The sequence below is a fragment of the Lonchura striata genome, chromosome 17 (assembly GCF_046129695.1).
Source record: "Lonchura striata isolate bLonStr1 chromosome 17, bLonStr1.mat, whole genome shotgun sequence".
Lineage (NCBI taxonomy): Eukaryota > Metazoa > Chordata > Aves > Passeriformes > Estrildidae > Lonchura > Lonchura striata.
Window position 1 is genome coordinate 7,647,562 of NC_134619.1, and position 14,726 is coordinate 7,662,287.

The 14,726-nt window shown below is 60.4% G+C and overlaps 2 protein-coding genes across 2 annotated transcripts; both read left to right on the top strand.

Moving 5' to 3' along the window:
• Positions 1–3,743, top strand: CCM2L (CCM2 like scaffold protein). Its single transcript, XM_021527438.2, has 10 exons — positions 1–54; positions 317–484; positions 779–862; positions 954–1,137; positions 1,475–1,926; positions 2,012–2,147; positions 2,271–2,334; positions 2,556–2,703; positions 2,887–3,025; positions 3,228–3,743. The coding sequence occupies exons 1-10, from the start codon at positions 25–27 to the stop codon at positions 3,503–3,505; spliced, it is 1,683 nt and encodes a 560-aa protein (XP_021383113.1). The 5' UTR covers positions 1–24; the 3' UTR covers positions 3,506–3,743.
• Positions 3,744–6,591: 2,848 nt separating this feature from the next.
• HCK (HCK proto-oncogene, Src family tyrosine kinase) lies at positions 6,592–13,690 on the top strand. The gene is made up of 12 exons (XM_031506506.2): positions 6,592–6,832; positions 7,234–7,276; positions 7,540–7,639; positions 7,790–7,888; positions 8,030–8,133; positions 8,517–8,666; positions 8,969–9,121; positions 9,428–9,610; positions 10,045–10,121; positions 12,429–12,582; positions 12,806–12,937; positions 13,488–13,690. Exons 1-12 carry the CDS (start codon positions 6,704–6,706, stop codon positions 13,688–13,690), a joined length of 1,527 nt encoding a protein of 508 aa, XP_031362366.2. The 5' UTR covers positions 6,592–6,703.
• Positions 13,691–14,726: the final 1,036 nt, after the last annotated feature.

The following is a 14,726-nucleotide window of genomic DNA, read 5'->3' on the forward strand; positions in this document are numbered from 1 at the left end:
GCGGCCGCAGCACCGCGTCCTGCCATGGACAGCGAGGCCAAGAAGGGGAAGAAGGTGCGTGGGGCTGGGGCTGGTGTCCCGGGGGGTGGCAGGAGGGTGGGAGGGCGGGTGAGACACACAGGTTTGAGAGGCTCCGCACCCCTCCCACAGCACAGTGGGGAGAAGCGGAGCCACCCAAACAGTGCGAAGAGCCAGCAGAGAGGTGCTCAGCTGTTACCGCCCCCCCTCCCAGGGGCTGGGTGCCACGAACGCCGTGTGTGGGGGCCAGGGTTGGGTGCCCGGTGCTGACCCGTCCCCATGCCCGTTCCCCTGCCAGGGTTTCGTGTCGCCCATCAAGCGGCTGGTTTTCCCGAAGGCTGCGCGGAGGGCAGCGCTCCGCAGCAGCGTCTATCGGCGCCCGCTGCACTCCGTGCCCCTCTACCCCCCCGACTACCTGATCGACCCCCAGATCCTGCTGCATGACTACGTGGAGAAGGAGGTGAAGGTAAAGGGATCCCCAAAAACGCCCGGGGTCATTGCTTGCTTGAAGTGGGGTAATGAGGCCACCACACCATGCTGAGAGCCACACACAGAGTGGCCAGAAGGGTCCGAGTCTCTCCCTGCCCAGGCAAACACCCAGAGAGGAGGAGGGTGTGCTGGCGGTGCAGGGAGGACCCTCTAACTGCGGGGTGTCCCTGAACCCCAGGGAGATGTGTCCTGACCTTGGGGCCATGGTGGGGAGAGGGGGAGGGTGCATGCCCCAACTTCCCCAAGCTGCCCTGGGCTTTTCCCTCCCCAGTTTTTAGGTCATCTGACATGGGTGACATCGTCCCTGAACCCCTCCAGCCGGGATGAGGTGCTGCAGCTGCTGGACACGGCCAGGGTAAAAGGGGTCCCCACTCCCCAGAGGGTGGGCACCGGGTACCCCACACTGCCGGGTGCCCCACGCACACCCCCGCACTCTGTCCATGCAGCAGCTGAAGGAGCTGCCGCTGCAGACGACGCCAGAGCAGGACAGCATCCTCAGCCTCTCTGCGCGCTGCCTCCTGCTCACCTGGCGCGACAACGAGGAGCTGATCCTGCGAATCCCCACACACGAGATCGCAGCGGCCTCCTACCTGCGCGACGATGCCCTGCACCTCCTCATCCTTAAAACCGGTGCGGGGGTCGGGCCGGGGGCCACCAGCCGAGGCACAGCCGGCCCCGAGTGGCTGTGAGGGGCTGGAGCACTGCGGGTGATGGGTGTCAGAGTCTACAGGGCGGCAAAATCCCGCGTTGTCCCTGTCTTGGTGTGTGTGTCCCATCCTCTCCTACAGAGTCCCGGAGGGGTGTCCCCAACCCACTGGGCCTCCCACATTCCCATCCCACACCCCCATCCCTCTGCATCTCATTGGGCTGGAGGGACAGGGAGGCCAGGGCAGGGGCTGGGGAGGGACCAGGCAGGGTGGGCAGCGCAGCCCCCGCCCTGACGCGCTGCCTGTCCCCGTCCCCTCAGGCCTGGGAGTGGACCCGGTCCCCGCCGGGGCGCACCCCGAGGCAGCCCCGGCCGGCTTGCCGGAGGCGTTTCCCGCAGAGAAGCGTGCGGGGGGCTCGTGGCCGGAGGGGCGGCTCGGGGGCCCGATGGAGCGGCGGCACACGATCTGCAGCCTGGACTGGCGGGCGGCGCGGGGCGGGCAGGAGGGCCGGCAGGGCGGCAGCCTGGAGCGGCGGCGGGGCGGCAGCTGGGAGCGGCGGCAGCGCGGGCGGCCCTCGGGCAGCTGGGAGCGGCGGCAGCCGTGCGGCGGCAGCTGGGAGCGGCGGCGGGCCGGCACCGCCGGCGGCAGCTGGGAGCGCGGCACCGGCTTCGGCAGCTGGGAGCGGCGGCACGCCGGCAGCAACCCCCTGGACCCCCAGGAGCCCTGCCCTGACGCTTACTCCAACCTCATTATCCTCGCCGTGCCCAACAGGGTGAGAGGTCCCGGCGTGTGCCACCCGCCCGCCGGCCGCTCGCCCGCCCACCGGCACTGACTGGCCGCGTCCCTTCCCGCTGCAGGATGCTGGGGAGGAATCCTGTGCGCTCATCTGCCAGGTGTTCCAGATCATCTACGGCGACCAGAGCATCGAGTGCGTGGACCGCGCCGGGTACCACTACACCTCCACGCCCACACGGCCCTGGCTCTCCAGCAGGAGTGAGTGGCTGCAGATAGGAGTGGGAACATCAAATGGGATGTCATGGGGATGATGGGTGGGGGTACATGGACACATCGTGGGGGGTTTGTCTCTGCTATGAGGTCTCAGCTCTCCCTCCCCAGGCGAGAGCTGCCGCACAGATGGGACATACGGCTACGATGCTGACTACAGCTGCTGCAGCTCTTTGTGAGTCTGGCTCCCCTGGAGTGTCCTTGGACTGGGGTGGGCTCCACTGAACCGGTGTGGGATCCCCCTGCCCCTGGGTGGGTACCCCTGCTCTTGGCTAGGTGCCAGTCCCCACTGCAGTGATGCCCCAGCCCTACCTGATGGTGGGTGCTGTGCAGTGGGTGGGGGGCAGCAGAGCACATGAGGGGTGCAGGGACCCACTCATCCGTGTCCTCCCACAGCAATGGCTCCCACGAGACCTTTGAAGCGTATTATAGTGGCACCTCCTCGCCCTCCTTCCACCGCTCCCACCACAGCCTGGCCACTGCCTGCAGTGGCAGTGACCAGAGTGGCACAGGACTGGAGCAGCTGCAGGACTACATGGTGACGGTGAGGGCACAGGGATGGGCACAGGGACAAGCAGCAGGAAAGCAGTGCCAGCAGCTGGGGCAGGGGCAGGAGGCAGGTGTGGGCTCCCTGTGCCAGAAAGCAGCAGCAGAACACAGGGCAGGGGGCTGGGGGCTGTGTGCAGCTGGTGTCCCAAAGCCCAAACCTGTCCCTGTGTCACCACAGCTGCGCAACAAGTTGTCACCACAGGAGATCCAGCAGTTTGCCATCCTGCTCCGCGAGTACCGTCTGGGCACGCCGGTGCAGGAATACTGCACGGAGCTCCTGCGCCTCTACGGGGACCGCAGGAAGTTCCTCCTCCTGGGTGAGTGTCTGCAGCCACTCTGTGTCACCCTGGTGATGTCTGTGCATCCCTTGGGGCCATGAGGCTGGTGCTGGGTGTGCTTCAGGGGATGTCAGGACCCTGTTGCTTGCTGGGGCAGGATGGGACAAACCAGTAGGGCTGGCCTTGCACCCCAGTACTGCCCAGCTGGGCAGCCTCCCGAGGCTTACGGTGCCTATGACAGGAATGAGGCCCTTCATCCCTGACCAAGACATCGGGTACTTTGAGACCTTCCTGGAGAGCATCGGGATCCGGGAGGGTGGGATCCTCACCGACAGCTTCGGCCGCATCAAGCGCAGCATGAGCAACACGTCGGCCTCGGCCGTGCGCAGCTACGACAGCTGGTCCCTGCGCTCCGAGTCCGAGTCCTTCAACCGCATGATCACGGACATCACCCACGACATCGAGGCGCTGGCACGCGATGAGGAAGAGGAGGAGGAGGAAGAGGACAACTACCTGTGAGCCAGTGCCAAAACCCAGCTCGTTGGTGTGGTGCTGCACCTCCAGGACCAGACTCAGCAGGTGCCCAGCTCTGCCCCAGAACCAGGGGGGGTGAATTTGTCACCATGGGAGGGGACAGGCCTCTGCACTGCCCTGCCAGCTATTGTCAAGGCTGTTGGAATCACAGGGTAGCCATGGCTGTGGGAGAGACACATGTGCTGTAATTTCTGCAAATTTCAATTAAATGCTGGGACTGGGAGTGGAGCAGAGCAGTTTCTTCTGCAGCGGTTGCTGCAGTATGGGGGTGAGCTGGGGCAGGGGACTGCTGGGCTGGGCTGGGCTGGGCTGGGCTGAGCACCTGCCCACTCCAGTGTCACCTGGAGGTCACCACCATGTCAGGGTGCTGTTCCTGGCTGGCTCCAGGGGATGCTCAGAGCAATGGAGGGGGTCAGCGGGAATGTGCTGCGAGAGGAAAGGGCTGGTGGCTGCAGCTGGCCCTCTGCTGCCTGCGAGGCCTGTGCGAGACTCGTCCGGCAGCGGGCTGCGGGTGTTTCACAAAAGGAAGTTCCTGCCCCGGACCAGCTTCCTGCAGTCCCGCCCTGCAGCCCCTCCGCCGCCGAGGGACGGGGCCGTGCTCCCCGGCCCCCGGTGGACCTCAGCTGATGTTCCCTGGCCACCGTCCCCGAGCCGATTCCCCCTGGCCACTGTACCCCAATATCCCACGGCTGCTGGCCCGTGGCTGATGGCCCCGAGCCAACATTCCCTGGCCCAATGTCCCTTGGTGGGGACCGGGGTTCGGCGCTGCAGCTCCAGGGCGCTCTGTGGGCAGCAGACGCTGGGGTTATCGGAGCAATTTATTTTTTCTACCAAAAAAAATTTACATATGCAAACCCTCCTGGGGTGGGACGCTCTCCCACCCCGGCTGCTTCCTCTGAACGCGAGCAGCCCATGGTCAGGGTCACACAGAGCCGTGGGTCCCCTTGCTGATGCTGCCTCCATCCCGAATTCAGGGGTTGTCCGGGCAATCCAGGAGAAAAGCTGGAACATGCCGGGCTGGGTAGGAGCTTTGGCACGGGAATACCAGGGCCAGCAGGGACACCACAAAGCGCAGGGACACCCGGACCTCTCTGAGCTGTGCTTCACAAAGCCAGTCCCATGCACCCCAGTGTGTCCTGGATGCCCTCATGTCCTGCACCCCACCACGGATGCTCAGGGCTTTCTTTTCTCCTTCTTGGGACAGAAAACCGGGCTGACTCCGGGTCCTGTGCTCCCCCCGTGCCCCCCGCTCTCCGTGACCCTGCACCAGGCGGGGAAACATCCTAGGGGCTGCTCTGGGGAGCGGGACCCAAACTCGTCCGGTGTCCCGGGGACGGCGGATGGACAGACGGGCTCTGGCACCCCTCGGGGGTCCCTAAAGGCAATGGGGTCACCCAAAGCTGGGATGTCCTTGCTGGTGCGATTTGTGGGATGCTGATCCCCGTTCCCAGCGCCGCAGAGGAGGCACCGGCCGCACCCTCCCAGTCGGAGTCGGGGGCGGGGCCGCACCGGGAGGGGCGGGGCCGCACCGGGAGGGGCGGGGCCGCACCGGGAGGGGCGGGGCCGCACCGGGAGGGGCGGGGCCGCACCGGGAGGGGCGGGGCCGCACCGGGAGGGGCGGGGCCGCACCGGGAGGGGCGGGGCCGCACCGGGCGGGCGGCGGGAGAGCACCGGGCAGAGCGGAGCGGCAGCGGCAGCCGGGGCTCCGCGACGGGACTGGCAGCGGGACCGGCCACGGGGACGTGCCTCGGGGCGCAGCGAAGGTGAGAAGGGTCGGAGCCGTGCGCGGAGCTCCGAGGGCGGCGAGGGAGCCCCGCCGCCAGTCCCGGGCAGCCCGGAAGGTCCGACCCCCCCCGGGCCGGTCGCGGTCAGAGCGGCGGACCCCGGGTGCCCGGGATGAGGCGATGGCCGGGAATCTCACGGGTCCCGGTGCAGCCCCGGTTGGACACAGTGTAGCTCCGACGAGGGGTCCCTGCCGGTGGCTTTGCAGGGGCTGTCGGGGACCGAAGGCACGGGCAAGGGCAGCAAGGGCAGGGGGCTGCGGGCATCCTTGCTCTGGGAACGAAGGGCATCCTCATCCAACCTGGTCCTCATGGCTGGGGACAGCGCATGAGCCTTGGGACCTGGTTCTCCAGGGTGGGACACATCAGGAATGCCAGCTATGCCACAGGAGCCAGTGGGAATGACCCTTGGACTGCCCCGGGTGATTGTGCTCTGTAGGGCTGGATGCGCTGAGGCGGTGTGGGACGGGAACAGCAAATACCTGCAGTGGTGATGGTGTGAGCCATGTCTGAGTTTAAGCTGGGCCCCAGTGCGTTTGCCAGGATGGATCTGGCACAGTCCCCAGGCTGTGCCCAGTGAGGGAGATGAGCTGTCGTGGCTGCTCCTGCTCTGCCCTTGGGAGCAAGGCTGGCCCAGGCTTTGGAAAGACCAGGAGTGACCATGGTGTGTTATGTGACAGTGATGTTCCTCAAGAGCTGTGCTATGCACATCGAGGGTTCAGCCCTGAGCTTCCTCCTTCACTGTGACCACCAGCACCTTCTGCTTTCTCTGCACCCAGGTCCCCCTGGCCAAGGGAAGTACATTTGCAAGGGGTTTACCACTCTTGCTGCTTCTTGCAGCTTTTTTTTCCACTGAATTTCTTGGGGTGCTGGAGAAAGTTGAGCATTTGTCATTGCCCCGGACTGGATGTTTGGGGCAGCTCCCACCCAGCAGAGATCAGGGGAGCACAGTGTGGAGTGGTGGCCTGTGGTGGTGGTGGGGGCCATGGGCACCAGGGGTGCTCTGTGGGGACCCCCAAGCTGCAGCAAAGCTCACCAGGATCAGGGCCCCTCTTTGCAGAAGATTCTGAGTGTGACTCTCTGCTGCCATGGTGCCCAGTGCCTGCACCTTGTCCTGCATCCCACAAGGGCAGGGAAGCTGCTCCGTGGCTGCTGCTGGTGTCTCCCCAAACTTTACCTGCTATGACATCTCCAGGAGATCCTTTTTCCTCTGGAGTGTCCCTGGGCACCCCAGTACCCTGAAGCTTGGGAGGAGCAAAGTTTCTCTGTCCCAGCAGAGCACTGGGTTGGGCTCTGGGGCCCTGTGCTGGGTGGGAGCTGATGGGAACAGGGCTGGACTGGGGTTGGAGTGGGGCTTTCACCTCTGTTGCAATGGCCTCACTTCCCCTTCCTTGGCAGCAGCATGGGTTGTGTGAAGTCAAAGAAAGCCGGTGTCCAAGAGAAGATGATAAAAACTGATCCTGGTCCTGATCCTGGCCCCACCATCCAGCAGGGCCACTATGTGAGGGACCCCACAGCCACCAACAAGCGGGTGAGTGATGAGAGATTTCAGGGCTGAGCTGTCACAGGGGGTTCAGCCCCTCTTCTCAGCAGTGCCGCCAACGCTGAGAGTGGAGCCGGCTGAGGGCATTGGCAGTGCCCATGCCCCGGGACAGGGACTTGGCTATTGGGTGGGAGCCCAGGCCACACTGAGACAAAGCACAGAGTGGACCTGATGGGAATGCAGGAATTATGGAGAAAGAGAGAGAAAAATGAAGGTGTTGGGAGGGGGTGGAGATGCTGGTGCTGGCTGGGTTGTCGTGTCAGGTGGTGCTGGTGCTGCCCCTCGGGTGCCCTCCTGCTCCTGCCATTGCTGTTGGGGCCAAGACCCACCATGGGAAACGGGTCTCTGCCACCTGTGATGTCACTCTGTGGTCTTGTTGCACTTTCCAGAACAATCATGTCCCCAGCATGGCTGTGTCCCTGCCTGAGGCTGGTAGGTACAAAGGGGCTGCAAGTGGGTGCAGGGGGTTGGAGTGTGTGGGGGCAGTGTGGCCCAATCCTCTCTGAGCTAGGGTGAACATCTTGGAGGGATGGGAGCTCAGGGTTTCCCTGAAGGGCCAGATGTGACATGATGAAGATGGAGGTGCTGGGTGCTGTAGGGGTCCTGGCAATGTCCTGGCCAGTGTTCATGGCAGGAGTGGCCAGGCACCCCATCCCAGCATGGGGAGGGGTGCCCAGGGACCTCCCTTGCTGCAGGCCTGGGGGACAGCGTGGTGCTGGCACTCTACGACTACGAGGCGATGAACGCTGGGGACCTCAGCTTCCAGAAGGGGGAGAGGATGAAGATCCTGGAGAAGTAAGTGCTGCTGGCAGCCTCCTGTCCACAGTCTCCTGATGGCTTGTGTGGCCCTGTTGGGATTTTTTTCTGGAATTTGCCCTGGAGGAGCACCCTGCTGGTGCCCAGGTCCAGGTGCCAGGAGCCAGCCCAATGCCACTTCTGTCATAGGTCAGGGGAATGGTGGCAAGCACGGTCGCTGGTGACAGGATGTGAAGGCTTCATCCCAAGCAACTACGTTGCCCAAGAAAACTCGCTGGAGACAGAGGAGTGAGTCCATCCCTGCATGCCAGATCCTGGCTCCATGCTGTCCCACACTTCCCCACTGCCGCTGTTCCCGCTCCTGCCTCATGTCCTGCCCCCAGCCCTGACCCACTCCAGCATTCCTTGGATCATTTGGTTCTGCTGCAGGTGGTTTTTCAAGGACATCAGCCGGAAGGACGCGGAGCGGCAGCTCCTTGGCCCTGGGAACATGATTGGGTCCTTCATGATAAGGGACAGCGAGACAACGAAAGGTGTGGAGAGGTGTCCATAGCACAGTGGTGGGGAACAGCTGCCCAAAGGGCTTCCCTCATCCACCTTGGCCTGGAAGAGGAGCTCCTTCCCCAGCCCTGGGGATCTTCTGTGCTGCAGGGAGGGACTGGGAGGCCCATGCCCTGGCTGGAAGTGCCCCTGCCATAGCCTGTGGCACTGCCACATGTCTGAATCCCACGGCAGGGACAGGGGGATGTGTCCCTTTGAGGCTGCTTTGGGTGTTTGGTGGCTGAAGGGGTGGTGGCAGCAGCGTGGGATGGGTGCTGCTGGCTCTGCTGGGCGATGGCTCTGTGCGTGCCAGGATGGCCAGGTGCAGCAGGAATGTGCTCCCGTGGGAGATGCCAGCTCAGCCCTCCCTGCCCAGGCTCTTACTCGCTCTCGGTGCGGGACGGGGACGAGCTGCGGGGCGGGGCAGTGAAGCACTACAAGATCCGCACTCTGGACAGCGGTGGCTTCTACATCTCCCCACGGAACAACTTCAACACGCTGCAGGAGCTGGTCCAGCACTACAAAGGTGAGCCCTGGGGTGCTTGGCCGCCCTTCCCAAATGGAGCTTTGTCCCTGAGCCAAGCAGTCAGGCAGCTGGGGGTGTGCAGAGGCTGAGGGGCTCCTGCCCATCACCCCTGGGCTCCTGCTGCGGCTCTGACTGCAACATGCAGTGACTTCCAGACCTCCCCCTATTGCCATGGCTGGCCTGCTGGCTGTCACAGCTGTGGTGCTGGTGTCCTTGAACGCCCATGGTGGCCAGAAGTCCCCCGTGAAGCACAGTGTGGCCAGTGAGACAGGCTGGCTGATGGCCCTGGATGCTCTCCTCAGGTCAGAGTGATGGGCTGTGCCAGAAGCTCACCCACCCCTGCCGTGTACCCAAACCAGAGAAGCCCTGGGAGAAAGATGCCTGGGAGATCCCTCGGGAGTCACTGAGTCTGGAGAGGAAGCTGGGAGCCGGGCAGTTCGGAGAAGTGTGGATGGGTGAGAGAGAGGGGGAGGTGGCAGGGAGGATGATGAAGGTGACGGTGGAGGAGGAAGGGTGAGGGATGTGTGAGAAGGCAGAGGGATGGTGGGGTGGGAAAGACAAGGAGGGAGAGAAGCAGAGGGACATGGAAGTGACCCTGCCTTAATGCAGGGGCTGGTTGGGGCTGGGCAGGTGGGGACAGCCTTGGGCTGTGTGTGGCCTCCAACCTTCCCACAGCAGCTGTGTCTGCAGGGCTGGGACTTTGGCTCCAAAGCTCAGTGCTCGCAGGGCAGGGTGGGAATGATCTGTTGTGGCACCCCCAGCTACCTACAACAAGCACACCAAGGTGGCGGTGAAGACGATGAAGCCGGGCAGCATGTCCGTGGAAGCCTTCCTGGAGGAGGCAAACCTGATGAAGACACTGCAGCACGACAAGCTGGTGAAGCTGCACGCCGTGGTCACCAGGGAGGAGCCCATCTTCATCATCACTGAATTCATGGAGAAAGGTGCAATCCGCATCCCTGAGTGATGTCTGTGGCCAGGCCAACTGGCAGCACTCAGGTTCTCTGGGCTGGTGCAGGATCAATCCCCCAGGCTCAGCTGTGGGCTCTGAACCAGCTCCCAGGACTCTGGGAACAGTTCTGGCTCCTACCACAGCGTGCCAGTGCTCTGGGTCTGGGTGTTGGGAGAGGGGATGTGGTGACAGCACTGGGAGAGGAGGGACACCTAAGAGGGGACAAATGAGTACAGGCACTCTGCAAGGCAGGAGGGAGCCTGCAGAGGTGTTCCCTCATGGACTATCCATGGGAGTGGGATGGGGGATCAGGTGTGTTTCCAGAGTCCTCTTGTCCTGCTTGGCTCCTCAGGACCCTGTGCCACCCTAAGGGTGGGTGCAGGCTCCAGCTAAACCAACAGCCCTGGCACCATTCCCTGTCTGCAGGGAGCTTACTGGATTTCCTGAAGAGTGATGAGGGGAACAAGCTGCTGCTCCCAAAGCTGATTGACTTCTCTGCCCAGGTGAGGAAGGAGCAGACATTCCCCAGCTCCCAGTGCCCCTTTTCCCCCTGAAAAGGGTGAGTGAGGAGCCTGGGAACTTACCTGGGGCTTGTGCAGCATCAGCCAGGAGCCTGGACTGAGCAGTGCTGGGGGTGCAGTGAGGTTTTCCTGTGGGCAGCCGCTGCCTGCTCACCATCCTCATCCCGCTGACCTCGCAGGAGCAGGGGCGTGTGAAAGGAGAAGTGGCAGCTTCCCCCTCACCACACCAATATCTGCAGCACTCAGCTAGCCCACCTGCACCTGAGCAGTGCACAGCAGAGCTGCACAGATCCTGGAGAGGATTGGCTATTGACTTCTATGTGTGCCATGGTTCCTGTAGCCCTCACAGCCCGTGGGGTGACTGTGCTTTGAGGAGAAAGTGAGGAAGAGGATGGGGCTTGTTTCCACAGCTCACATTTGCACAGTCCCTTCTCTGGAACGTGCCAGTGCTGGTTGGTGTGGCCCAGCCAAGCCTAAGGCAATGTTATCAATTTCTATAATTGATAACTATTGATACTGCTAACTATAATTTCTAATTTGCTGCTGCTGTGACAGTTACCTACAAACCTTACCTGCAAACTTGGCCAAAGCCCCACAAACCCAGCATGGCCACACACCCACCCCATCCCACCCCCCCAGCACTGCTTCAGGACAGTGCCACGGTGGTGTGAAGCTCTGTGGGTTTAACAGGAATCCTGCAGCATGATCCTGTGTGCTGCCAATACCCGAGAGGCTGAGCCAGGCACAGTTCCCGGTCTCCTGGAGAGAGCACAGCAGGCTGTGTGGCCCCAGGGGAATGCCTACGGGAGGGCTGTGGTTCAGTAAAGTCACCAGAGGGCTGTCATGGGCAGGGGAAGGCAGCTGGAGAGGCAGGAGGACTCAGAGATCATTATTTCTGAGCTGACTTTGAGTACAGCAGAAGGGTTGCTGAGCACCTCACTCTATGTGCAACCATTTGCACAACCATTGAGTCCCTGCTGCCTCTCCAGTGCCCCTGGGTGAGGACTGAACCCAGGGACCCTTTGTGCTGAGCTCAAATATTTCACAGAGGCACCTGAGCAATTGGAAAGCCAGGATGGGAGCCCTGTGGGCTTAGACCAGGTCACTGTCTGCTGGAGCTGGCTGTGCTGGGGTCTGTGGATCAGCTGTGCCCTCCTGCACCATCTGTTCTCAGCAAGCTGGCTCGTGCCAACCCCAGCTCGGCCCAGGGCTCTGAGGGGCTGCTCGGAGAAGCTCAGGGGAGCAAAGGCTGAAGGGCTGTCACGGGCAGGCAGCAGCCTGGCCCTGTGCTGGGGCTGAGTCACTGCGGGCAGAAATGCATCTGCAGGCATGGAAATGATCCTTCCGCTCTTGCGCTGCCTGGTTACTTCTGTATTTAGTGGGGAGAGCTCTGTGAGAGCTGCACCTCACCCAGGCCAGCTTGTGTGGGTGTGATAAGGAGGGGAGGGTTTCCTCTCTGGCTGCTCCAGCCCCTTCACATTCTGGATTCTGGTTTGGGGTTTGGATGTGCACACACTGAGTCACCTCTGCCTGATCAGGGCTGAGACCTGCACACACAGTACTGAGTGCAGACTTCAGAAGGCAGAAGGTGAGGGGGATTGTCAGGGGCCATCCTGTCCACAGGCAGAGATGACTCTTCAAAAACTAGTCTGGAAGAACTCAGGCATCTTCCCCTATGCTTTTCTGCCCTGGCTAAGGAAGCTCTGGAATGCTGACTTTCACTGCAGCAATTAGTGAGCCATTGTGGGTGTATTGGAGACCCACATTATATCTTTCCTGAGCAAAGAATTATTTGCTCCTCCTCCACATCCTCATGGCTGTGGATGAAGCACTTACACCTTGCCCTGCAAACACTCACAGGCACTCTCTGGTGATCACATGAGCTCCTCAGCTGTCAATTCTCACAGATTTTCTCACACAGCAGCTTAAAGATGTCATGCTGGGCTGGTCACCCAAACCCCAACCTCTTCTGCAAGGGATTCCCTGCTCTGAGAGCAGTTTCCATGCAGGAAAGTCACAGAATGGTTTGGGCTGGAAGGAGCCTTAAAGCTCATCTCATTCCAACTCCTTGCCATGGGCAGGAACACTTTCTACTAGACCAGGTTGCTCCATGCCCTGTCCAGCCTGACCTTGAACACTTCCAGGGATGGATATCCATCTTCTGCTGTGGCTCAGCCTCCTTTCACCATTTTCTGAGCGCTGGCCAGAAGCAGTTGACTTCTTTGGTGCTGAGGGGGTGTGTGTTATTTCAAGCAGCCTGTTTGCATTTACTTTTTTCCCCTGTGACAGATTGCAGAAGGAATGGCTTTTATTGAGAAGAGGAACTACATCCACAGAGACCTGAGAGCTGCCAACATCCTGGTGTCAGCAGCACTGGTGTGCAAGATTGCAGACTTTGGGCTGGCCAGGGTGATCGAGGACACCGAGTACACGGCCCGGGAAGGTGCTGGGGGCAAAAGGTTGGGGGGTTCCCCTAGAGCCACTTGCCACCTTGGTGGTCCCAGCCCTGGGAGGGATGTGCTGGGTACATGGGCAGAGGGAAGCTCCTCTCATTTGCATCACTTCATTTGTTCCTCTTCTGCTTGTTTCTTGTTCCCCGTATTTCACCACCCATTTCTCAGCAGTTGGGGTTGAGCTCATGTTTCCCATTGGATGTCTTTGTCCAGGTGCCAAGTTTCCCATTAAATGGACTGCACCTGAAGCCATCAACTACGGATCTTTCACTATAAAATCGGATGTCTGGTCCTTTGGGATCCTCCTGACTGAGATCATTACCTATGGACGCATCCCTTACCCAGGTAAGGAGGTGAAATGCCTCCTCTAATCTGGTTCCAAAAGACACATCCCACCTTTTAGGCCCCATGCATGTGATCTGAGCTTCTCCAGCTCCATGGGAAAACACTGTAAATCCTTATCATTAGGGACCATCCTGTATCTTATTAATTATTTTGGTACCTTTTCTTCAATGGGAAATTACTCTGTAAATGCTACCACAAATGGACCATGAAGGATCTGGGGTGGCACAACAGGTTGTTCTGAGGTGCTCTGCCCCCACACTGACTTGTGTTCATTGGAAGCAATGGATCATCACAGACTTAGCATTTTAATTTATACAAAGTGATTATAAACCCCATGTGACCCGGGCCACAAAACTCCATCCTACAATAACCCAGCATCTCCTTTGTCCTTATTTTCCTGACCAGGAACAGCAGTTCCCCTTCCCAGCTCCTCTAACCCCTTTTCCCTTCCTGGAAACACTGCCCAAATGGAGAGAAGTTTTGGGTTTGGGGATTTTATGACTTTTAAAGACAGCGGGTGATGTTCAGCTGTCCCACCCTGTCTCCCCAGGGATGTCGAGTGTGGAGGTGATCAGGGCGCTGGAGCACGGATACCGGATGCCACGCACGGACAACTGCCCTGAGGAGCTGTACGACATCATGATGAGGTGCTGGAAGATCAAACCCGAGGATCGCCCCACTTTTGAGTACATACAAAGTGTTTTGGAGGATTTCTTCACTGCCACAGAGAGCCAGTACCAGCAGCAGCCATAGCACGGGATGCTCGGGGTGGACATTGCCAGCTCTTCCCTGTCTCACCTGTGCCCTGTGTCCTCTGCCAGCCTGGCCCAGGTACCACAGCCCTGCTGGAGTGGCTGGGCTGGAGGAAGCACACGATGGAGGGAGAAGAGATTTGGCCATACCTTGTGCCTTTCCCAGGAGCTTGATTGTCCGTGGGGCAGTGGCTTCAGGAAGTGCTGGCTGGACAGTGGATGCTCAGGCCCCAGGAGGATGGACAGGGATGAGGCCAGGCCTGCTTTTGCTGCAAGGAAAAACCCAGATCGATATTTTTTTTAATCCTTCTGAGATCTTATCACATCATTCTGCAGAAGTGCCTTAGTGTGCTGGCCTTGGCAAAATGCCCTGCAGTGCCTGTCTGTGCTCTCTGTGTGATTGATCCCAGGGGATCTCCCCGGGGCACGCTGCAGTGCAGCCCGTGGGCTCATCATCAGCAGGATCCTGGGTTTGGATGTTGAGTGTCAGGGTCCCTTGATCTCCTCTCTCCCTCCTGGGTTTCCTTCCCCAGTATTTTCATGGCAGCCCCTGTGCAAAGTGCAGGTTTGGTGAGGCTGTGCCGCAGGGGCAGATGGACATAGACAGCGCTTTTCCAGTCCATCCCTGCATGGATCCCCCTCCACTTGCCTTGGGAGGAACCTCTGGAGCCCAAAGCCATGGCAAAAGGAGCCCTCTTCCCCATGTCAAAGCTTACAGGCAACATTTGTTGTCTGCTGGGGCATTTGCAGTGTCAGCAAGGGCCAGGTGCTCCCTGCACTCTCACTTGATCTTATTGTTTATTTTTAGTATTTCATGAGGTTACTTGGGGAAAAGGAATAAACAATATTTTTTTAAGATAGCCGTGTACAGCAGGGAGACTGGTACCTGTGATTATTTTTGATACCAAGAGGCAAATGCCTTCGCTTCTGCTTTGGGATATTTTTTAATTTTTTTTTTTCTTTTTTGTAATCAATAAAGTATTTATCAACCTTTCCTCTCCGGGCCGTTCCTGCTGCTCCGCAGCCCGGCCGGGGGA

What these genes read in the sequence shown, in the direction of transcription:
- CCM2L (XM_021527438.2), top strand. Translation starts at nt 25, where the DNA reads ATGGACAGCGAGGCCAAGAAGGGGAAGAAG. An exon ending in GCCCTGGCTCTCCAGCAGGA is followed by an intron (nt 2,148 to 2,270) that starts GTGAGTGGCTGC and finishes CTCCCTCCCCAG; the next exon opens with GCGAGAGCTGCCGCACAGAT. An exon ending in CAGGAAGTTCCTCCTCCTGG is followed by an intron (nt 3,026 to 3,227) that starts GTGAGTGTCTGC and finishes TGCCTATGACAG; the next exon opens with GAATGAGGCCCTTCATCCCT.
- HCK (XM_031506506.2), top strand. Translation starts at nt 6,704, where the DNA reads ATGGGTTGTGTGAAGTCAAAGAAAGCCGGTGTCCAAGAGAAGATGATA. An exon ending in GCTGGTCCAGCACTACAAAG is followed by an intron (nt 8,667 to 8,968) that starts GTGAGCCCTGGG and finishes TGCTCTCCTCAG; the next exon opens with GTCAGAGTGATGGGCTGTGC. An exon ending in CACTGAATTCATGGAGAAAG is followed by an intron (nt 9,611 to 10,044) that starts GTGCAATCCGCA and finishes CCCTGTCTGCAG; the next exon opens with GGAGCTTACTGGATTTCCTG.